The 20,819-nt window shown below is 44.1% G+C and overlaps 2 protein-coding genes across 2 annotated transcripts in view; both read left to right on the top strand.

Moving 5' to 3' along the window:
* The first annotated feature begins 1,005 nt into the window (after window positions 1-1,005).
* Window positions 1,006-17,112, top strand: LOC129699551 (centromere protein J-like). Its single transcript, XM_055639456.1, has 6 exons — window positions 1,006-1,332; window positions 2,718-2,817; window positions 5,872-7,498; window positions 11,370-11,499; window positions 12,778-12,940; window positions 16,990-17,112. Exons 1-6 carry the CDS (start codon window positions 1,313-1,315, stop codon window positions 17,038-17,040), a joined length of 2,091 nt encoding a protein of 696 aa, XP_055495431.1. The 5' UTR covers window positions 1,006-1,312; the 3' UTR covers window positions 17,041-17,112.
* The window catches only part of si:ch211-140l13.3 (centromere protein J), a 28,217-nt gene continuing 24,502 nt past the window's right edge, over window positions 17,105-20,819 (top strand). Inside the window, exons 1-2 of the mRNA XM_055639457.1 lie at window positions 17,105-17,205; window positions 19,283-19,411. Coding sequence (XP_055495432.1) covers window positions 19,367-19,411 — 45 coding nt within the window. The 5' untranslated portion in view covers window positions 17,105-17,205; window positions 19,283-19,366. The remainder of the gene's footprint in view (window positions 17,206-19,282; window positions 19,412-20,819) is intronic.

Below are 20,819 nucleotides of genomic sequence, written 5' to 3'. Positions count from 1 at the left end.
AACAAACTTTAAGCAGACGCTAAAAATAACAAAAAGTTGAAAAAACGAACAGACTGCCGGCAGGGCTGGCCGTCTCCCCGGCGCCCCTGGTGGATTCATGGGAAATAGTGTTCCATTATCGAGGTGAGTTGAATCAAGAACCTGTTCGGTTTTGCAAAGCAACTGTTGCTAACCCTACGGTATAATACAACAGTAAGCGCAAGTTGCCAGGTCCAACATTTCGCACACAATTTGACTATACAACAGCTGCTGTTTGGGGGGCATTGACTACCCTTGCAATAATTTGGCCCACCGAGTCCACTCCGACCAGCAATCACCCCGTACACCAGCACTATCCTACACACGAGGGATAATTTACAGGTTTTACTCAAGTTAATTAACCTACAAACCTGTATGTCTTCGGAGTGTGGGAGGAAACTGGAGCACCCGGAGGAAACCCACGCAGCATAGGGAGAACGTACGAACTCCATGCAGACAGGACCTGTAGTCGGGATCGAATCTGGGTCTCTGGCGCTGTAAGGCAGCAACTCTACCACTGTGTTGCTATGTCTCACCAAAGTTCCTTAGTAGCTCAGTAAATTGTAATCACTTCACTATTTTGAAATCCAGACATTTACAATATATATATTGTCTCTATAGCTGTATCCAAAATGCTGGTGTTTGATCATAAACCCACAATAAACCCACAACTCATGAATTAGCCTCAGTTGTTCCAAAACTCACTAGCAGACATAATATCAGCTATGGGGGAATTAATTGTTTTGGTTGCTAACACTATGCAGAAATTAAAACCACTTGTGATATTCTTATCCATTTAACACATAATCCTTGATAATTAAAGTGTAATTTTTCAATTTTTGTTTTCTGCTTCCTTATCTTCTCTTATGCCTTTTGTCACACAGAAAAGGCTGGTTAGCGTGAAGTTGACTGTGTAGGTGAAATTTCTCCCTGTATTTCATCAGAAAAATTTCTTCAACTAGGTACATTCTTACCTCCCTTCCCTAGTATTGCATCAACACAACCTGTGCTCCCCAGCCAAAGATAACATAACACTCAACCTGCAGGGGGCCTTTGGATCCATATTTGTTTTTTCTGGCAGGACATCAAGTGCTCAAACATTACACCCAAAGGTGATATTCCGTTTGAACCAATTAAACATGTTTTAATTAAATCCACCATCTCTTTAGATGAGAGTATCGTGGAGGATGAAAACTGCCCTGGAAATCTTTCTCCGATTAACGAAGAGAAAGGTGTGCAAGGAGGAGATCCGTGCCTTGTCACTCCATTTGGAATTAAAAGAAATTCCAAGAAAATGGGGAGACTGGAGGAAAGGTAGAAGTTGTTTTTCGTTGAATCTTTATGTTTATCATAAATTAAAAATCATATAAGTAGGTGCACCCAGTGGGTCAGGCAGCATCTGTAGAGAACATCAGATTGAAGAGTCTGCAGAAGAGTCCCAACCCGAAATATCAGCTATCCATGTTCTCCAGTGATGCTGCTTGATTCGCTGAGTTGCTCCAGAACTGTGTCTTTTTTGGTAACTGCAGTTCCTTGTGTAACCTAATTTGGTGTATTCCTTGTTTGGCACAGTTGTTTTCTATGCCAACATTTACTCAAGCCTCGTGATGACTATTCATAGTAATCTTTGGAAATTAATACAAATTGTTTAGACAATGGATACTTAGAGTGAATAAATCTTAGTGTGGGTATTTCAACAATAGAGGCCACTCAGGGCACCACAATGGTGGAGCTGCTGCTTCACAGAGCCAGAGACCCGGTTTTGATCCTGACCATGGGTGCTGTCTGTGCGGAGTTTGCACGTTCTCCTTGTGACCATGTGGGTTTTATTCTGGCGCTCTAATTTCCCCCTACATTCCAAAGATGTGCAGGTTCGTATGTTCTGTAAATCTGTAAATTTCCCCTAATGTGTAGGATGTGAAACTGGAATAACATAGAACTAGTGTATGGGTAGACAACCGCTGAGTTTCTCCAGCATTTCTGTCTATCTTCGATTGTTCCAGCATTTGCAGTTCCTTCTTAAACACTAGTGTACGGGCGATCGTTTGTTGGCGTGGACTGATCTCACCCAGATTATATTTTTCAGTGAGGACTAATTGGTCAAAATGTAGACACAAAGAACTGCAGAGACTGGTTAACAAAAAAAAGTCTGAAGAAGCGTCGTGACCATAAACGTCACTCATCCATGTTCTCCAGAGATGCTGCCTGATCCGTTGAGTTACTCCAGCACTTGGTGTCTTTTTTGTTCCTTATGTATGCTGCTCTACTTTGTTGCTTCTCCGCTTCTTGTGCTCTAGTAGTTCAGTATTCATCGCTTTCAATTTTTCTTCAATACCCTGACCTACTCCTCTGGTAGCCACTTTGTATGTCCACTTACACCCTAGTTTACAACCTTAACATATGAACATTAAATTATCCAACAATAGGTAACACACTCCACTCTTTCAATTCGATAAAATATAAATGACAGAACAATTAGTACTCCTAATAAATTATAGCAAAGAATCTTTGATCTGAAACATTAACTAATTCTCTTTACACCAATTTTACCTGACCTGCTGAATATTTGCAGCGTTTTCTGTTTTTATTTCAATAATCCTAGAAATCGGCAGCAATTTAGCATATTAAAGATCTAAAATAAGTAGAATATAGACCAAAATAAACAGTACAAATATAACTACATTTACTGTTGTCTTTAGACCTATCAGACCAGGAATTGATGAAAAGCAAAAGACTTTTGAAGATTTCGTTGAAAAAATACTTAAGGTGGATTCAGAACTAATCCAACAAGATCTCCAGGTATACATGCTATTTTTCAATGTTACCAAGTACCATTTTATTTTATATTAGACCAAGTGCAGACCCGTTTATACTAGACCCCAGTGCTCCCCCAACGCAATATTCCACCATTCACCCATTCCCCCAATGCAACACGTTCCCCCAACGCAATATTCCACCACTCACACATGGCTCCCAACTGCTCAGGCGCGGCTTTCTCCTCATCACCTAGCACTCCCTCCTCTTCCTCTTCAATCCCTCGAGAGGGGGGGGGGGGGTAGAGAGGGAGATAGAGATGGGTGGTGGAGGGAGGAGGGTAGAGGGAGGGGGGGGGAGAGGGGGTAGAGAGGGGGTGTGTAGAGGGGCAGAGAGGAGGGGGTGTAGAGAGAGAGAGGGAGGGGGGAGAGAGATTGGGAGGGGGAACGAGTCAGGGAGAGGGCGAGTGCGAGGGAGGGGGTAGAGAGGGGGAGGGAGGGGACAAGAGACGGAATGTGGAAGTGGCAAGTACCCTCCCTCCCCCCTCCTCTCCCTCAAAACCCCAGCCGGGGCTTCGCGGGTAGAAGCCCGGGTCAGAAAAAGTGGAACGTTAATTTAAATGCAGCCCTCCCCCTGAAGTCACTGGAAGCTGGTGGCCGCTCACTCCCCCTTCATGACGTCACTTGAAGCGGGTTGGACGTTTGCCGTTTAAAACGCTATAACTTGTGAAATATAGCATGAAATGTGAAGTGAAGCAGTTTATTTTGTCGACGGGGTTAATGTGATTAATAATCTGTGAAAATGTCTGCACTAGCGCGTGCCGTTTTGACAAAGGTAGTAAGACACATACACACACACGCATACACACACACACATATACATACATACAAGATGAGACTTTTAACAGTATATATAGATGTCACAACCCACTTCCTCAAGAGAGCTACTAAATTATGTTGCATGCCGTAGGTTTTATCTCTTTGGACTTTAGATTTTTGAGAAATAGCACGGAATCACCACATACATGTAACAGTATCCTACATATTAGAGACAATTTTACTATAGCCAATTAACCTTGAAACCTGTACGTCTTTGAGGTGTAGGATGAAACTGGAGCACCCGGAGAAAACTCATGCAGTCACAGGGAGAACGTACAAACTCCGTACAGATTGCACCCGTACTTAGGTGTTTCTGGGTCTATTTGGAAATTGGAGTAGATTATAATGTATGGCCTGCCCAAATCTGTGAGTGGATTTTTTTTCTTCACTACTGCTCTATATCATGGAAATATGTTACACAAGACCCTGATCAGATCAACCATCAGGCTAGTTTCAGAGCATAAATTGACAAAGGCAGCTCTGCTAAAGGATGACACATAAATATTGCCAGTGGTGAATGCAGGTGGCACTTCACTAGTTGTAGAGGCTGGCCCAATCAGAAGGTCCCAGAACTGAAGTTTTTGTGGAGCAATAACTTTTTGAACTAAATGGCCTGATTCTGTAATATGACCGCAGTGTAAAATTGGGATTTAACAGTTTGGCCAAGTCTCTTTGTACTGCAGAAGAGAAGTCTGACTGGTGAGGAATACATTTGTCTACATCTTGCAGTATTTAATAAAGGTTACACCTGCTAAAGTACTCTCCTGGTATGTTTAAAATGCCTTTAAATTATGAAAAGGTTTGAGAGCGGTGATATAGAGCAAAGATTTTCACTTATAGGCAAGATCAGAATCTGAACTTTTTACAAGATAAGATACAAAGTGCTGGAGTAATTCAGCAGGTCTGGCACCATCTCTGGAGAAGATTGACACAAAATGCCGGAGTAAGTCAGCAGGTCAGGCTGCATCTCTTGAGAAAAGGAATAGGTGCCGTTTTGGGTCGAGATCCTTTATCAAACTGATGCATGACGATAAAATGAATGGAGAGACTATAAAGTTTGTGGTAGCGTTTTGATATAGCTTTCATAAGTTCATAAGTGATAGGAGCAGAATTAGGACATTCGGCCCATCAAGTCTACCCCATCATTCAAACATGGCTGATCTATTTTTCCCTCTTTACCCCATTCACCTGCCTTCTTCCCATAATCCCTGACACCTGTACTAATCAAGAATCTATCTACCTCGGCCTTAAAAATATCTATTGACTTAGCCTCCGCAGCCTTCTATGGCAATGAATTCCACAGATTCACCACCCTCTGATTAAATCAATTGCTCCTCAACTCCTTCCAAAAGGAATGTCCGTTAATTCTGAGGCGATGACTTGGAAACAGCCTCTCCACATCCACTCTATCCAATCCTTTCACTATTCGAAAAGTTTCAATGAGGTCTCCCCTCATCTAAACTCCAGCAAGTAGAGGCCCAGTGCTGTCAAACGCTCATAATATGTAAACCCACTCAATCCTGGGATCATTCTTGTAAACCTCCTCTGGACCCTCTCCAGTGCCAGCACGTCCTTCCTCAGATATAGGGTCCAAAATTGCTCACAATAATGCATCTGACCAGTGCCTTATGTAGCCTCAGCATTACATCCCTGCTTTTGTATTCTAGTCCTCATGAAATAAATGCTAACTTTGAGGTTGCCTTCCTTACTACTGATTCAACTTGCAAATGAACTGTTTGGGAATCCCGCACCAGCACTCCGAAGTCTCATTGCACCTCCGATTTCTGAATTATCTCCCCGTTTAGAAAATAGACCACGCCTTTATTGCTGCTACCAAAATGCATGACTTTGCTATGCTGTATTCCATCTGCCACTTCTCTGCCCACTCTCCCAACCTGTCCATGTTAGTCTGCAGGGTCCCTACTTTCGCTATACTACCTGCCCTTCCATCTATCATCTGTAAACGTCGCCACAAAGCTTTCAATCCCCTCATCCAAAATCATTAATATACAACATGAAGAGTAGCGGTCCCAGCAACAACCCCTGCAGAACTCCACTAGTCACAGGCAGCCAACCAGAAAAACCTATTATGCTGCTGCAACTAAGAATTTCCTTGTTCAGTTTGTCAGATTACATGTCATTTAAGCACTCGTGCTCTTGAAAACAGTCAAACATTTCTTGGAAGCCATTGCAAACATAAATATCTTTGATTGTTCCACAGGAGATAAATGAGGTGAAGGTGGCTCCAAAGAAGTCTTTCCTAAAGCGTGGGGAAGGGATTGCACGATTTGAGAAGAATAAGGAAAATATTCTGAAGGAACCAAACAAGAACCCAGCTCATGAATCCATGGAGCAATTTCCCCAAAAAGTCAGTTTCAGCAACCAACGTCGGCTTTCCTTACCCACGTTCAACGAGAACGAGAAGCTGCAGATTAAAAAACAGTTCTCTTTGAAAAAACAAGGTAGTAGTTCAGACCTTGCAGCATCTAAAGTAAAGAAGTTTATTCCTACCAGCAGCTCCCTCACAAACGGCAAGAAAAAGGACCATGCGCAGAAGGAAAAGCTGGACGAAATCAAGAATAGTACAGACGAGGGCATCCAAAGTGACATAAATGTGGCAGAATTGGCCACCAAGGGTGAATCTCCTCACAAATACTCGAATGATAGGAATGGTGGAAATCAACAAACAGATCGGGAGGGCAAAACAGAAGTATTACCTCCTGTGGAGGAATTTCAAGGAAGAGATTCAAATAAAGATTTCAGTTTGCACATTCTCGAAAGACAGCAATCGACCAGAGTTTGTTCTCAACCCCAGAATCAAACAGGTAGCAGTTTTTCTCATGAAAATATGGAGAGGCAGAACCAAGGCCAAGAAGTAGGACAAGAGGTGGATAAAAAGCACAAAGCATCTTCAAATGATCAGCCATCCTTCAATAACACACCTCAGCTGGAAAACCTTAGTGCTTACAAATCACAAGCTTTACACCAGAGTACTGAGATATGCCAAAAGTGGTCGGAGAAGAAGCAGAATAAAAACCTAGCTAACATCAAAGAGCCCAGAAAGATACTTGATTGGAAAAACCCAAACATTGGCTTTAAAAAAGTAAATGACAGAATAGTTCAAGTGATTTCTGACAATCCACTGTGCCACGGTGGGAATTTTAGGCATCAGGAAAACAAAGATCATAACGTTCATGGGTTTGCGAACACAGGATTAGCGCCGTTTGCAGGTAATAAACACAGCATGGACAGTCTTTTAAAAAGCAACAGTCAACACTGTAGGGACGCTAATGTTAGCGTATACGATTTAGCTCCTGAAAGCAATGGCCTCAAGTCTCAGCCTCAGCAACCAACCACTGGTGAAACACCACACAATTCTGTTTGTGTTGGCAAAAGTTTGGACTTATCTGATGAAGCTGACTATGCAAGTGATGCCCCAAGTGGAGTAGATGAAATGGGCGTGACATTTCAAATGTCACAACATTTCACACGTTGTAAGCCTGCACCCGGAATGTCTCTCGTGAAATGCAATGTGGTGAGCAGCACTAGTAGCAGTGAAAGTGAATGTTCAGAACTCAGATCTCCTTTACCAAGAAGATATCCTTCCCAATACAATAGGTCGACGAGGAATAAAAACAAATCCATGAGAAGGAAGTCAAACTTTGTAAAGAGAAATAGTAGTAGTTTTGTGAAAAATCACATTTGTGGGACGATGGATTCTGAACTGGTGCAAGATTCTGCTCCTCTCACTGCACAGGAATTATCTCCAACACTTAATTGTAAACCAAACATATCAAGAACCTCAGATCTCTCCCAGCAGGTGAAAACAAACAGTGCAAATGTTCAAGGTATGTGTACGTGCAATTAAATCATTCAAGGTGCAGCTGGTAGAGCTGCTGCCTCACAGTGCCAGAGACCTGGGCTCATTCCTGACCTCGGATGCTGTCTGTGTGGAGTTTGCATGTTCTCCCTGTGACCACGTGGATTACATAGAACGGCACAGCACAGGAACGGGCTTTGGACCCACAATGTTTGCGCAGAGCATGATGCCAAGTTAAACTGATCTCACCTGCTTGCACACGATCCATATCCCTCTATTCCCTGAACTTCCATCAACTTACAAGCCTCTGAAATGGCACTATTCTGTCTTCCCTCTGGATGCTCCAGTTTCCTCCAACATCCCAAAGACGTGCATGTTTGAAGGTTAATTGGCCTGTGTAAATTGTCTCTGGTGTGTAGGGAGATGATGAGAAAGTGGGATAACATAGAACCCCGTGTGAACGGTTGATCGATGGTCGGCGTGGACTTGGTGGGGCAAAGAGCGTGTTTCCATGCTGTATCTCTAAACAAGTTGTCTAAATGTACAAAAATATTAAGTGATTTGAATTTGTATCCAAATACTAAAGAACCGCAAGTCTCAGATTCTTTATTTTAGTAAGATGAAAAGTTATTTTGCAGTCTTAAAGTGTATTGCATCTATGCCAGCTTCAACAAGAAATTCCATCAGTCCCATTTGGCCCCTTCCTACTTCCCTACGACATACTCTAACATGCCCATCCGATTCAGATTCAGATTCAGATTCAGATTCAATTTTAATTGTCATTGTCAGTGTACAGTACAGAGACAACGAAATGCATTTAGCATCTCCCTTGAAGAGCGACATAGCAAACGATTTGAATTAAAAAAAATAATAAGTGTCCGGGGGGGGAGGGGGGGTGGTGATTGGCAGTCACCGAGGTACGTTGTTGAGTAGAGTGACAGCCGCCGGAAAGAAGCTGTTCCTCGACCTGCTGGTTCGGCAACGGAGAGACCTGTAGCACCTCCCGGATGGTAGGAGGGTAAACAGTCCATGGTTGGGGTGAGAGCAGTCCTTGGCGATGCTGAGCGCCCTCCGCAGACAGCGCTTGCTTTGGACAGACTCAATGGAGGGGAGCGTGGAACCGGTGATGCGTTGGGCAATTTTCACCACCCTCTGCAATGCCTTCCGGTCGGAGACAGAGCAGTTGCCATACCATACTGTGATGCAGTTGGTAAGGATGCTCTCGATGGTGCAGCGGTAGAAGTTCACCAGGATCTGAGGAGACAGATGGACCTTCTTCAGTCTCCTCAGGAAGAAGAGACGCTGATGAGCCTTCTTGATCAGAGTAGAGGTATTGTGGGTCCAAGAGAGGTCATCGGAGATGTTGACTCCCAGGAACCTGAAGCTACAAGAAACACGTTCCACCTCCGTCCCGTTAATGTGGATGGGGGTGTGCGTGCCGCCTCTGGACTTCCTGAAGTCTACAATGAGCTCCTTGGTCTTCTTGGAGTTAAGGGCCAGGTCGTTGTCAGCGCACCATGCTGCTAAGTGCTGGACCTCCTCCCTGTAGGCCAGCTCATCGTTGTTGCTGATGAGGCCAATCACCGTTGTATTATCTGCATACTTGATGATGGTGTTAGAACGATGTACAGGTGTGCAGTCATAGGTGAAGAGGGAGTAGAGGAGGGGGCTCAGCACACAGCCCTGAGGAACGCCGGTGTTCAGGGTGAGGGTTGAAGAGGTGTGCGTGTCTAACCTCACAGACTGGGGTCTGTTGGTTAGAAAGTCCAGTATCCAGTTGCAGAGGGAGGGGTCGATGCCCAGGTTACCGAGTTTGGTGATCAGTTTTGATGGAATAATGGTGTTGAATGCTGAGCTGTAATCGATGAACAGCATTCTTACATAAGTGTCTCTGTTGTCGAGGTGGGAGACGGCGGAGTGAAGTGCCGTTGAGATGGCATCCTCCGTACTCCTGTTCTTGCGGTAGGCAAACTGATAGGGATCCAGTGTGGGGGATAGGCAGCTTTTGAGGTGTGCCAGGACCAGCCTCTCGAAGCACTTGGTGATGATGGGGGTAAGTGCAACTGGGCGGAAGTCGTTGAGGCTTGCCGCAGTTGAGTGTTTTGGCACTGGCACGATGGAGGTGGCTTTAAGGCAAGTGGGGACAACTGCTTGGGCAAGTGACAGGTTGAAGATGTCAGTCCAGACGTCTGTCAGCTGTGCAGCACAGGCACTGAGCACGCGCCCGGGGATGCCGTCAGGGCCAGCAGCCTTACGTGCATTAGTCCTACTCAGTGCCACGTACACGTCGTAGGGGGTGAGTGTGAGGGGTTGGTGATCGGCAGGTAGCACAGCCTTGATGGCTGTCTCTAGATTGTCCCTGTCGAAGCGGCCATAGAAGTGATTAAGCTCCTCAAGGAAGGAGGCGTTGCTGGATGTGGGGGTGATGTTGGAGGGTCTGTAGTCCGTGATGGCCTGGATGCCTTGCCACATGCGTCGGGGGTCGGAGTTGTTGTTGAAGTGCTCCTCAATCCTGAGCTTATGGCAGTGCTTGGCCTTCCTGATGCCCCTCTTCAGGTTAGCCCTGGATGAACTGTAGGCTCGAGCATCGCCTGACCTGAACTGTAGGCTCGAGCATCGCCTGAGCATCGCCATCCACTAACAGCTTGGGCATATTGGCCCGAAGGGTAGGTTTCCATGCTGTGAGAATTTATAATTTCACTTTGAATCATTTGCATATTATCTACACTAAAGGGTAACTTACAATTCTCATATATAAAGTGGATGTGGAGAGGATGTTTCCAGTGGTGGGCGAGTCTAGGACCATAGGGCACAGCCTCAGAATGAAAGTACGTTCCTTTAGAAAGGGGATGAGGTTAAATATCTTCAATCAGAGTATGGTGATTCTGTGGAATTCATTGGCACCAATGGCTGTGAAGGCCAAATCATAGGGTATTTTTAAAGTGGAGATTGATCAGTGATGACATTAAAAGTTACAGGGGGAAAGCAGGAGAATGGGGTTGAGAGGACAAAATACTGTAGATCAGCCATGATCTAATGGCGGAGGATACTCGAAGGGCCAAATGGCCTAATTCTGTTCCAATATCTTATGAGCTTATGGCCCATCACATCTTTCATGTTCATTTTCATATGAAGAAAGACTGGATAGACTCGGTTTGTACTCGCTAGAATTTAGAAGATTGAGGAGGGATCTTATAGAAACTTACAAAATTCTTAAGGGGTTGGACAGGCTAGATGCAGGAAGATTGTTCCCGATGTTGGGGAAGTCCAGAACAAGGGGTCACAGGTTAAGGATAAGGGGGAAATCTTTTAGGACCAAGATGAGGAAAGCTTTTTTCACACAGAGAGTGGTGAATCTCTGGAATTCTCTGCCACAGAAGGTAGTTGAGGCCAGTTCTTTGGCTATATTTAAGAGGGAGTTAGATGTGGCCCTTGTGGCTAAAGGGATCAGGGGGTATGGAGAGAAGGCAGGTACAGGATACTGAGTTGGATGATCAGCCATGATCATATTGAATGGCGGTGCAGGCTCGAAGGGCCGAATGGCCTACTCCTGCACCTATTTTCTATGTTTCTATGTTTCTATCTTTGGGATGTGAGAGGAAACTTGAACACCCAGCAGTTAAAATTCTTACACCAGCACCTACTCCCTGCAATGCCTTCTATTTCTGATTAACTGTGCCCATCCTTATAATGAAAACATATTACGCTATAACTCATTATTCGCCCACAGTGGAGGTTTGCCAAAGGTTTATATCAAATACAAATATATTGTTTTGTTTTTATATCTTATGATGAATATTCTTCAAATAAAAATGAGAAACAGGAACCAATAAATCATTTGTGCTTCACCAAAAGTATGTTGGTTTTAAACTAGTTTTATATTGTTTTAAATCTTACAGAAGATGCGCAGTCAAGACAACTCCAAGACAAACTTCTACAACTCGAAACGGATATTGTTCAATTTAAAGCAGAAAATACAGCCTTAGCCAAACTAAAGGAGAAACAAGCGATAGCCATGGAAAATCTCAGGTGAATTTGATTCATGTATTGTTCAGAAGCACCTCTGTTGATAAGTCTGAGTATACAGGAATAAATATTTTATTTCACTATGCACTGATTGAAGTGAAATAATCAATGGCCAAACATTGCTTTTCAAACAACTCCTCACCCTCACCAGAAGATAGTTGATAACATCCACATGGTGTTACAAAGGACCGGTCCTTTAAATGTAGCCATCTTTGTAGATTTTTCCCCCAATATTGTGCCGGCTATGAATTTTAAAAATTAACATGAGGATTTTGATTTAATGAAAGACAGTGAGTCCAGTTGTGTAGTGTTTCTCCGTGTTAGGTCAGCCTAGACTTTATGTCCCTGGTGTGAAGAGGCTCAGAATATGCCACACCATGCAGGAAAGTGTGCAGTGTCAATGATGGAATTGGCTTGACTTTGACACTGATGCTGACCAAAATAAGCTAATCTGGATCCCCTTTGGTTTCATCCTCTCCTGTGAGCCTGGACATGATGAATGGTAGATCTCTGAGGAGTGATATGGATCAGTAGGATCTGGAAATGCAGATACTTAGTTCTTTGAAAGTGGTGTCAGGTGGATAGGGTGGTCAAGAAAGCTTTTGGCACATTGCCCTTCATCAGTCAGAGTATTGAGTATAGAAGTTGGGAGGTCATGCTACAGTTATATAAGATGTTGGTGAGGCCACATTTATAGTATTGTGTTCAGTTTTGGCCACTATGTTATAGGAAATATATTGTCAAGCTTGAAAGAGTTCAGAGAAGATTTACCAAGATAATGCCAGGACTCGAGGGACTGAGTAACATGGAGAGGTTGAGCAGGTAGGGCTTTGTTCCTTGGAACACAGGAAGATGAAAGGTGATCTTATAGAGGTGTACATAATCATTTGAGGAATAGGTCAGGTAAACGTGGAGAGTCTCTTGCCCAGAGTAGGGGAATTGAGAACCAGAGGACATAGGTTTAAGGTGAGGGGGGGGGAAAAATTTAATGGAACCTGAGGGGTAATTTTTTCACACAGAGTGGTGAGTATACGGAACAAGTTACGGAGGTTGTTGAGAGGTACTATTGCACTTAATAAAAATGTAGACAGGTACATGGATAAGGTAGGTTTAGAGGGTTATGGTCCAAAAGCAGACAGATGGGACTAGTGTAGATGGAACATGTTGGTCGGCATTAGCGAGTTGGACTGTAGGGCCTGTTCCGAAGTTGTATGACTCTATGACTCAACAACTCTCCCTGTGACGGTTTTGTAACCAAAGTATGTGAATTGTTCTTTCTAGAAAACGAATGGATCAGTTTGAACATGAGAAGACTGAAAAGATCGTTCGACTAGAAGTGTACAAGAAGGAGGAACTGAAGAAGTTAAACGAAGAGAGAATGGTGTCTGAAAAAAACTCACAAACCAATGGTGCTTCTGATAAGAGAGACCATGAAGAAATGGAGGTGAGTTTACTTGAGTGAATGTTTGGGAAGAGTCAAGATGCCACAAGGTGCGGATTACACAAAACTGGGTGGCAGTGTGAGCTGAGAGGAGGATGTTGTGAGGTTACAAGGTGACTTGGATAGGTTGGGTGAGTGGGCAGATGCATGGCAGGTGCAGTATAATGTGGATAAATATGAGGTTATACACTTTGGTAGCAAGAACAGGAAGGCAGATTATTATCTGAATGGTGTCAGATTAGGAAATGGGGAGGTGTAACGAGACCTGGATGTCAGTCACTGAAAGTAAGCATGCAGGTACTGCAAGCAGTGAAGAAAGCTAATGGCATGTTGGCCTTCATTGCGAGAGGATTTGAGTTTAGGAGCAAGGAGGACCTACAGCAGTTGTACTGGGCTCTGATGAGACCGCACCTGGAGTATTGTGTGCAATTTTGGTCTCGTAATTTGAGGAAGGACATCCTTGTGATTGAGGCAGTGCAGCGTAGGTTCACCAGGTTGAACCCTGGGATGGCGGGACTGTCATATGAGGAAAGATTGAAAAGACTAGGCTTGTATTCACTGGAGTTTTGAAGGATGAGGGGAGATCTTATAGAAACATATAACATTCTTAAAGAATTGGACAGGCTAGATGCATGAAAAATGTTCCTGATGTTGGGGGAGTCCAGAACCAGGGGTCACAGTTTAAGAATAAAGGGTATGCCATTTAGGACTGAGATGAGGAAAAACTTTTTCACGCAGAGAGTTGTGAATCTGTGGAATTCTCTGCCACAGAAGGCAGTGGAGGCCAATTCACTGGATGTTTTCAAGAGGGAGTGAGATTTAGCTCTTAGGGCTAAATGAAACATGAATATGGGGAAAAAGCAGGAACGGGTTACTGATTTTAGATGATCAGCCATGATCATATTGAATGGCGGTGCTGGCTCGAAGGGCCGAATGGACTACTCCTGCACCTATTTTTCTATGTTTCTAAGAATTAAGAGCATGGCACACAATAAGAGAAAGATGGTGGGGGAAGGCAGAGAAGCCTACAAAGGCAAATGTTATCCAGCAGGGACACGAAGGGAAGGACGCAGCGGAAAGGGAAACAGGATAGACAACAATCCGAGGGAGAGAATGAACACATTGCTGGAAAAAGCTTTGCTGGTTGTGAATGGAGGTAAGGGCCAGAACCATAGATGTGAAGAAGAAGAATTAAGTTGCGACTCACTATGACCCACCTTGTGAAGTTGTGTTATCTTTTGTGACGTGGTTCAGCAATGCAAGCAATGCTACCTTGAGAAGATGTCAACCTCCTGTCTGTGTTGTCTATATGTGGCCCACCGGGTTTCCTTGACACCATGGGCATTCCTCTTACAGGTGATGTGATCCATCATCCTCTCCAGCTCCATCTCACTATATTTGGGGAGAAAGGTTCCAACCCTCTGGTGCAGCCCTCTGCAAGTATATAGCATTGACCAGTAGTCGGAAAGCCAAGACACTGTAGAAACAAGGAACTGCAATTGTTGGCAAACACAAAAGGACACAAAGTGCTGGAGAACATGGAGATGGGACATTTTGGGTTGGAGCCTAAGGGTCTGAAGATGGGTAACGACCCGAAACATCACCTATCCATGTTCTCCAGAGATGCTGCCTGAACTGCTGAGTTACTCCAGCACTGTGTCCTTTTAGCTGGAAAGACATTGCTACTGTAATATGTGTGTGCCTGCATTATGTTTCAGCTGGGTGACCAAATGCTGGCAACTGTGAGAAATTGAATCAGACCTTTTCAATAATGTCTGCTGTGTTGAAATAATATGGTAGGCTTTAAATCACATAGTGCACCATCATATTTTAGAATTATTTAAAGCAGCGTAAGGAAGATGCATTGATGTTTTAATATGCTGAGGAATTTATAACACTATATAACCATATAATGGTTATATAGTGTTATAAATTCCTCAGCATATTAAAACACTAGTTTTCTTTAGATGAGAATCGTCCATTTTTTACTCAGCTTTCCTTTTACAATTTCACAATCTAAAATACTTGGATAGAAGAGCTTCACAAACGTACATTTTATGTTATTATTTTGGCGGCCCAGTGGCACAGCTAGTGGAGCCGCTGCCTCACAGCACCAGAGATCCAGGTTCGATCCTGACCTCGGGTACTCTCTGTGTGGAGATTGCACGTTTTCCCTGTGACTGCGGGGGTTCCTGCGGGTGCTCTGTTTTCCTCCCACATCCCGGAAACGTGCGGGTTCGTAGGTTAATTGTCCTCAGTAAATGATCCCCAGTTTGCGAGGAGTGGATGAGATAGTGGGATAACATAGAACAACTGTGGACAGATGATCGATGGTCAGCCTGTATTCGATGTGGAGAAGGGCCCGTTTCCATGCTGCATCTTTCATTTCAATCAATTGATACCTGATTGTACTGGACTTTAGAGATACAGCAAGGATGCTGGCCCTTCTGCTCACCGAGTCCACACCGACAAGTGATCACCCATACACTAACACTATCCTACACACTAGGGACAATTTTACCGAAGCCAAACCTGTATGTCTTCAGAGTGTTGGAGGAAACCGGAGCACCTGGAGAAAACGCACACAGTCACAGGGAGAATGTACAAACTCCACACACAGGCAGTGCCCATAGTCAGATCAAACCCAGGTCTCTTGCGCTATAAGGTAGCAACTCTACTACTGCATCACTGTGCCACCCCATTCATGCGTGAATACTTCACCGCTCATGGGTGAATAATACACCTCCGCTTATGTGAAGAAGTGAAAATTAGTTCAATGATTCAGCTTTTTTTTGTATTCATACAGAGGATGTACCCACCTCTGAGCATCCAGATCTATTGAACCCAATGATTGCACACAGCAGCGATAAGCTTTGAAAGGGCTTGGTGCCAATGACAACAGACAAATGTCTCTTCCATAAACAATCAGACTTCAGATTGAGCATTATTTGATTTACTTTTGAAAGTAAATAGAATCATACAGCAAGGAAACAGGCCCTTCAGCCCGACACAATCAATGGTTCAATGGTTCTTTATTTGTCACATGTACCGAGGTACAGTGAAATTCATGTTTCTATACAGCTCAGTACGTTTCACTATACATAAGCACTTAGATACATGGGGGCTTGCTGCTGGGGGATAACATCTTAGCCATTATGCTGGCTTTTTTATGTGTTGTGTGTTATGGGGGGGGGGGGTGGTGGGACAAACTCTCGTTGGGGCCGCAACGAGGAGCGGCCTCCAACAGGAAGTCTGGTGCCGACTCACCTCCCGCGGAGCTGGCCGAGACCGGAGCGGGTGGAGCGGTGGAGGAGCGCTGCGCTGCCGCTGCTGCTGCTGCTGCCGCTGCCGCTGCTGCTGCTGATACGAGCTCCAACGACAGGTCTGGGGACGGGGCACCGGGAGCCCGCGGATCTGGACCCGGACCGCTTTTCGGGGCTCCTGCAAATGGCGACTTCTCCCGCCCGAGTTGCGGGGTCGAATCTCCTGGAGCGGGGCCTAACACCACTGCACTTGACTCTGACATCGGGGGGGGGGGGAGAGTGCAGTGGAGTATAGCAGTAGTAACCATCTCACAGTGCAAGTAGGCAGTATACAGTCGTCAGTATGTTGCCATTTTCAAGTCCCAGTTTTGTAAGTGCAGGTTTCTTGACCTGACCATGAAGGCCTGCTGCCCAGGCGGCGTTGCAGGGTCGGCTGGCCAAGCGTAGCCATGGCGTTTTCTCCCACTCGCCATACTGACCAAGATTCCCATCTTAGCTAGTCCCATTTGCCTGGATTTTGCCCATATCCTTCTAACCCTTTCCTATCCATGCAAATGCCCAATTGTCTTTAAAATGTTTTTTTAAGTACCTGCCTCAACCTGGCAGATTGTTCCATATACCCACCACCCTCTGAGTAAAAATGTTGCCCATCAGGTTACTATTACATTTTTCCCCTTTCGCCTTAAACCTATGTTCTCTGGTTCTTGATTCCCCTACCCTGTGTGAAAGACTCTGTGCTTAGCATTTATTATTAACACAATCCATTCCCCCCCCCTCTGCTTTTATTAGTTCTTGAAAAAGCAACTTGGCCAGCTCCAGGAAGACTTAAAAAAAAACTAATCGAAATGGTCTCTTGCACACAACTGCCTTCACAACAAGATTGATTCATTGACCAAAGAAAACTTTGAACTGCGAGATGAGCTGAAGGTTGTTGAATGTCATCAGCAGGAGTCTGTAAAAAGAAATGAGACTCCCAGCCTAATCAGCAGCAAGTTTAAAACACTGGTAGGAATTTTGTTATATCTAGACCATGTTTAAAAGTTCCAGAACAAACCATTAATTTAAAGTTAGACACAAAGTGCCAGAATAACTCAATGGGTCAGGCAACGTCTCTGGAGATAAAAGGTGAATGATATTTCTTTCTACATTATTGTAAAGTGTTTGGTACGATCAAAAAGAAAAACAAAATTCATACTTGTATAATATGCCCCTCAGATGATATAAAGTATAAGACAGATATCAAGATCCAAAAAAAAACAATAGAGGCAGTTCCTCAGTTACCAAATGATTCCATTCCTGGGAACAGTCCATTAACACAGCACCAGAGATCCAGGTTCGATCCTGAGCTCAGGTGCTGAGTGTCCGGAGTATGCATGTTCTCCCTATGACTGCGTGGGTTTCCTCCAGGTGGTCCGGTTTACTCCCACAACCCAAAGATGTGTGGGTTTGTAGGTTAATTGGCCTCTATAAATTGCCCCTAGTGTGTACGGAGTGGCTGGAAAAGTGGGATAACATATATCTAGTGTGAACGGGTGATTGATGGTTGGCATGAATGCAGGGGGCTGAATGGCCTGTTTCCGTGCCGTATCTTTCAATCAATCAATCAAACTGATCCTTCAGTAAGTCAGAAATGAATAAACTTTAATGAGGGTCAATTATCATGAACATTTGTTTTAATTGTCTTCCCTTGTCTAATTATGATGGTACAGAATCAGAATGCCCCACATCCAATGGCTAGTTTCGATAGTCTTAGAGTATCAATGGATGTGACCTTGTTTGATGAAGTATATTACAAGTGTCAATAGACGTGATTGCCTTCTCAATTTTCAAAGCAAACCTCCTAGGTGACCTCCAGCGGTGAACTAGCAGCTGCGTTCTTAGAGACACTGTAATATCCGTTTGATTACTGTATGTGGTTACATGTAAATGGTTTGTTTTGAAATCTTATTATCTTTTGAGTTAACTAGCTACTATCCCTATTCTGTAACTCCTAAAGATGTTTGCATTTATATAACTAACTTCCTGTCTTGAAAAATTCTTAAAACATTTATGCGAGAACTTGTGTAAAGTCAGATTTCTGTAAATCACATCTTATATAATCCAGGAATCCCCTGTACATTGACAACCAGATAATTTACATTGGGGTGGATGCAAGGAAATGCAAGGCTGGTTTACCAAAAAAAGACACAAAGTGCTGGAAAAACAAATCTTTTGTTTCACACCTTCTATCTTTCATCTCTGGCCTTTGTCCAACTCCCGTATCAACCTATTACATACCAGGCATTGTCCTGCCCCTCCTCTCTTCCCGCTTTCTACCCCCCCCCCCCCCCCCCCCCCCCCCCCCCCCCCCCACCAATCAGTCTGAAGAAAAGTCCCTAATGTCACCTATCCATGTTCTCCACAGATGCTGCCTGACTAGCAAAGTTACCCCAGCAGTTTGTGAATTTGTTTTAGGTGTTGGTTGAGGATAAATATTGGCCGGATCCCAAGGAAGGACTTTCAGTCTGATTATATGGAATTGCAGTAAATGACAGCTCAAGAGCAAGCCAATTATACCCACTGAACCACATCCATGTTAATTTTCATATATATCTTTCACCCTATTTCACATTGTACTATTAGTTCAGGTCCACCACTGATTTTCCAGCACCCTTGATTTTGGTGCCTTTTTGGATTATCCGTTTTGCCGGTCCAACAGAGGTCACGGAGTCCAATGGCACCAGAACGGTCCGCCTCAGCTGCCATGGGGCTGAGATACAGGCCCTCAATGTCGGCCTCGGAGGTCGACTATGGGAATGGATCTGCCGGCTCTGGCCAGGCCAAAGTTCCAGAGTACAGGCCTCAGGTAACAAATTTGACCCGTTGATTGGCCGTGGAAGTCGGCTATGTGAATGGATATGCCGGTTACAGTCAGGTCGAGATTCATCACCCTCACCTGGCCGAGGAACCACCTATGAATTTCAAGTGTGCTCTCATTATTTTGTCCAGAGGTGCCGGACCATTAGTTGCCGAAAATCGGTGGTGTGTGTGTTTGTGTGTGTGTGTGTATATATTTCAATGTATCACCTCCAATCATGTGCAGGTGGCCGATGCCATTATTAGAGGTACGTCACAAACAACTCAACAGAGCCATGGAAGCTGTAGTACAACTCCAACTGGAAGGAGAATGCCTCTTGAAAGAAGTCAGACCCCAGTGAATACTGAACTGAAGGTATTATTTTCAGTTCTTTCTGGCTTCATTAATTCTTAGTTTAGTTTAGTTTTGTTTTGAGATACAGTATGGAATCGGCTCCTCAGCCCACTGAGTCCACGTCGAACAGTGATCACCCCTACACTCGTTCTATCCTACACACTAGCGACAATTTACAGAGGGCCAATTAACCCTACAAACCTGTACGTCTTTGCAATATGGGAGGAAATCTGAGCAACTGGAGAAAACCCACGCGGGCACAGGGGTTACATGCAATCTCCATATAGACAGCATCCCTAGTTAGGGTTAAACCCAGAGCTCTGGTGCTTTGTGGCAGCAACTCTACTGCTGCGTCACTGTGCCGCCCGCACCTTACTTGGATATTACTTTGTGGGGAATTCAAAACAATATATTACTTCAGTTTATACTGTAACAATTCTGTAGTAAATGGTGGTATGTTACAGTTAAGAGTGCTTAACTTGCAGCAGCATAACAGATCTGTAAACACAGTACTCATAGATGACGCTATAAACAAGCTGCTGTTTTCAACACAGCCAGCTGCTGCATCAACGATTTTAAAGAGATCTCAACAAGAAAGTGAAACATGTCTTGGGGTGAATCACAAAAGGGAGTGCCCAGTTCAATTTTCCAATGGAAGAGCCTAAAGGGCCTGTACCACTGTACGAGGTAATTCAAGAGTTCTCCCAAGTTCTCCCCTGATTCGAGCTTGTGTAATGTACGTAGCGGATACGTAGGGGCTCGTACGCGTAAAAAGTAACAATTTTTTCATCACGAGTATTTTTTTACTCATGGACATTTTTCACAGTGTTGAAAAAACGTCACGAGTTTACCGGATTTCCCGAGTACCTACCGTCACTCGTACGAGCCGCTACGTGACATCCACGAGCTCCTACATACATTAACCATATAACCATATAACAATTACAGCACGGAAACAGGCCATCTCGGCCCTACAAGTCCGTGCCGAACAAATTTTATTTCCCCTTAGTCCCACCTGCCTGCACTCATACCATAACCCTCCATTCCCTTCTCATCCATATGCCTATCCAATTTATTTTTAAATGATACCAATGAATCCAATTTATTTTTAAATGATACCAATGAACATTACACAAGCTCGAATCTGGGGAGAACTCGGGAGAACTCTTGAATTACCTCGTACAATGGGACAGGCCCTTAACAAGAAATAAACATAAATATTTAAAATCAGACAAAAACTTTTTTATGTTCAAAATGCATTGTACAAACCCACAAATTGATCCAATTTCCAGGCAACTGTTTTGTCTGCACTTGTTCATAAGTTATAGGAGCAGAATTAGGCCATTCGGCCCATAAAATCTTTCCCTCTCAACTCCATTCTCCTGCCCTCCCCACAACCCCTTACATCAAGAATCTAACAATCCTGACC

This window comes from Leucoraja erinacea, chromosome 8 (assembly GCF_028641065.1).
Source record: "Leucoraja erinacea ecotype New England chromosome 8, Leri_hhj_1, whole genome shotgun sequence".
In the NCBI taxonomy this organism is placed as follows: Eukaryota; Metazoa; Chordata; class Chondrichthyes; order Rajiformes; family Rajidae; genus Leucoraja; species Leucoraja erinaceus.
This window is presented reverse-complemented; position numbering and strand designations above follow the sequence as displayed.

Coding starts and splice junctions, on each gene's coding strand:
- LOC129699551 (XM_055639456.1), top strand. CDS start 1,313: ATGGGGAGACTGGAGGAAAG. Junction 11,500..12,777: donor ATAGCCATGGAAAATCTCAG/GTGAATTTGATT, acceptor TGTTCTTTCTAG/AAAACGAATGGATCAGTTTG. Junction 12,941..16,989: donor GAGACCATGAAGAAATGGAG/GTGAGTTTACTT, acceptor TGCTTTTATTAG/TTCTTGAAAAAGCAACTTGG.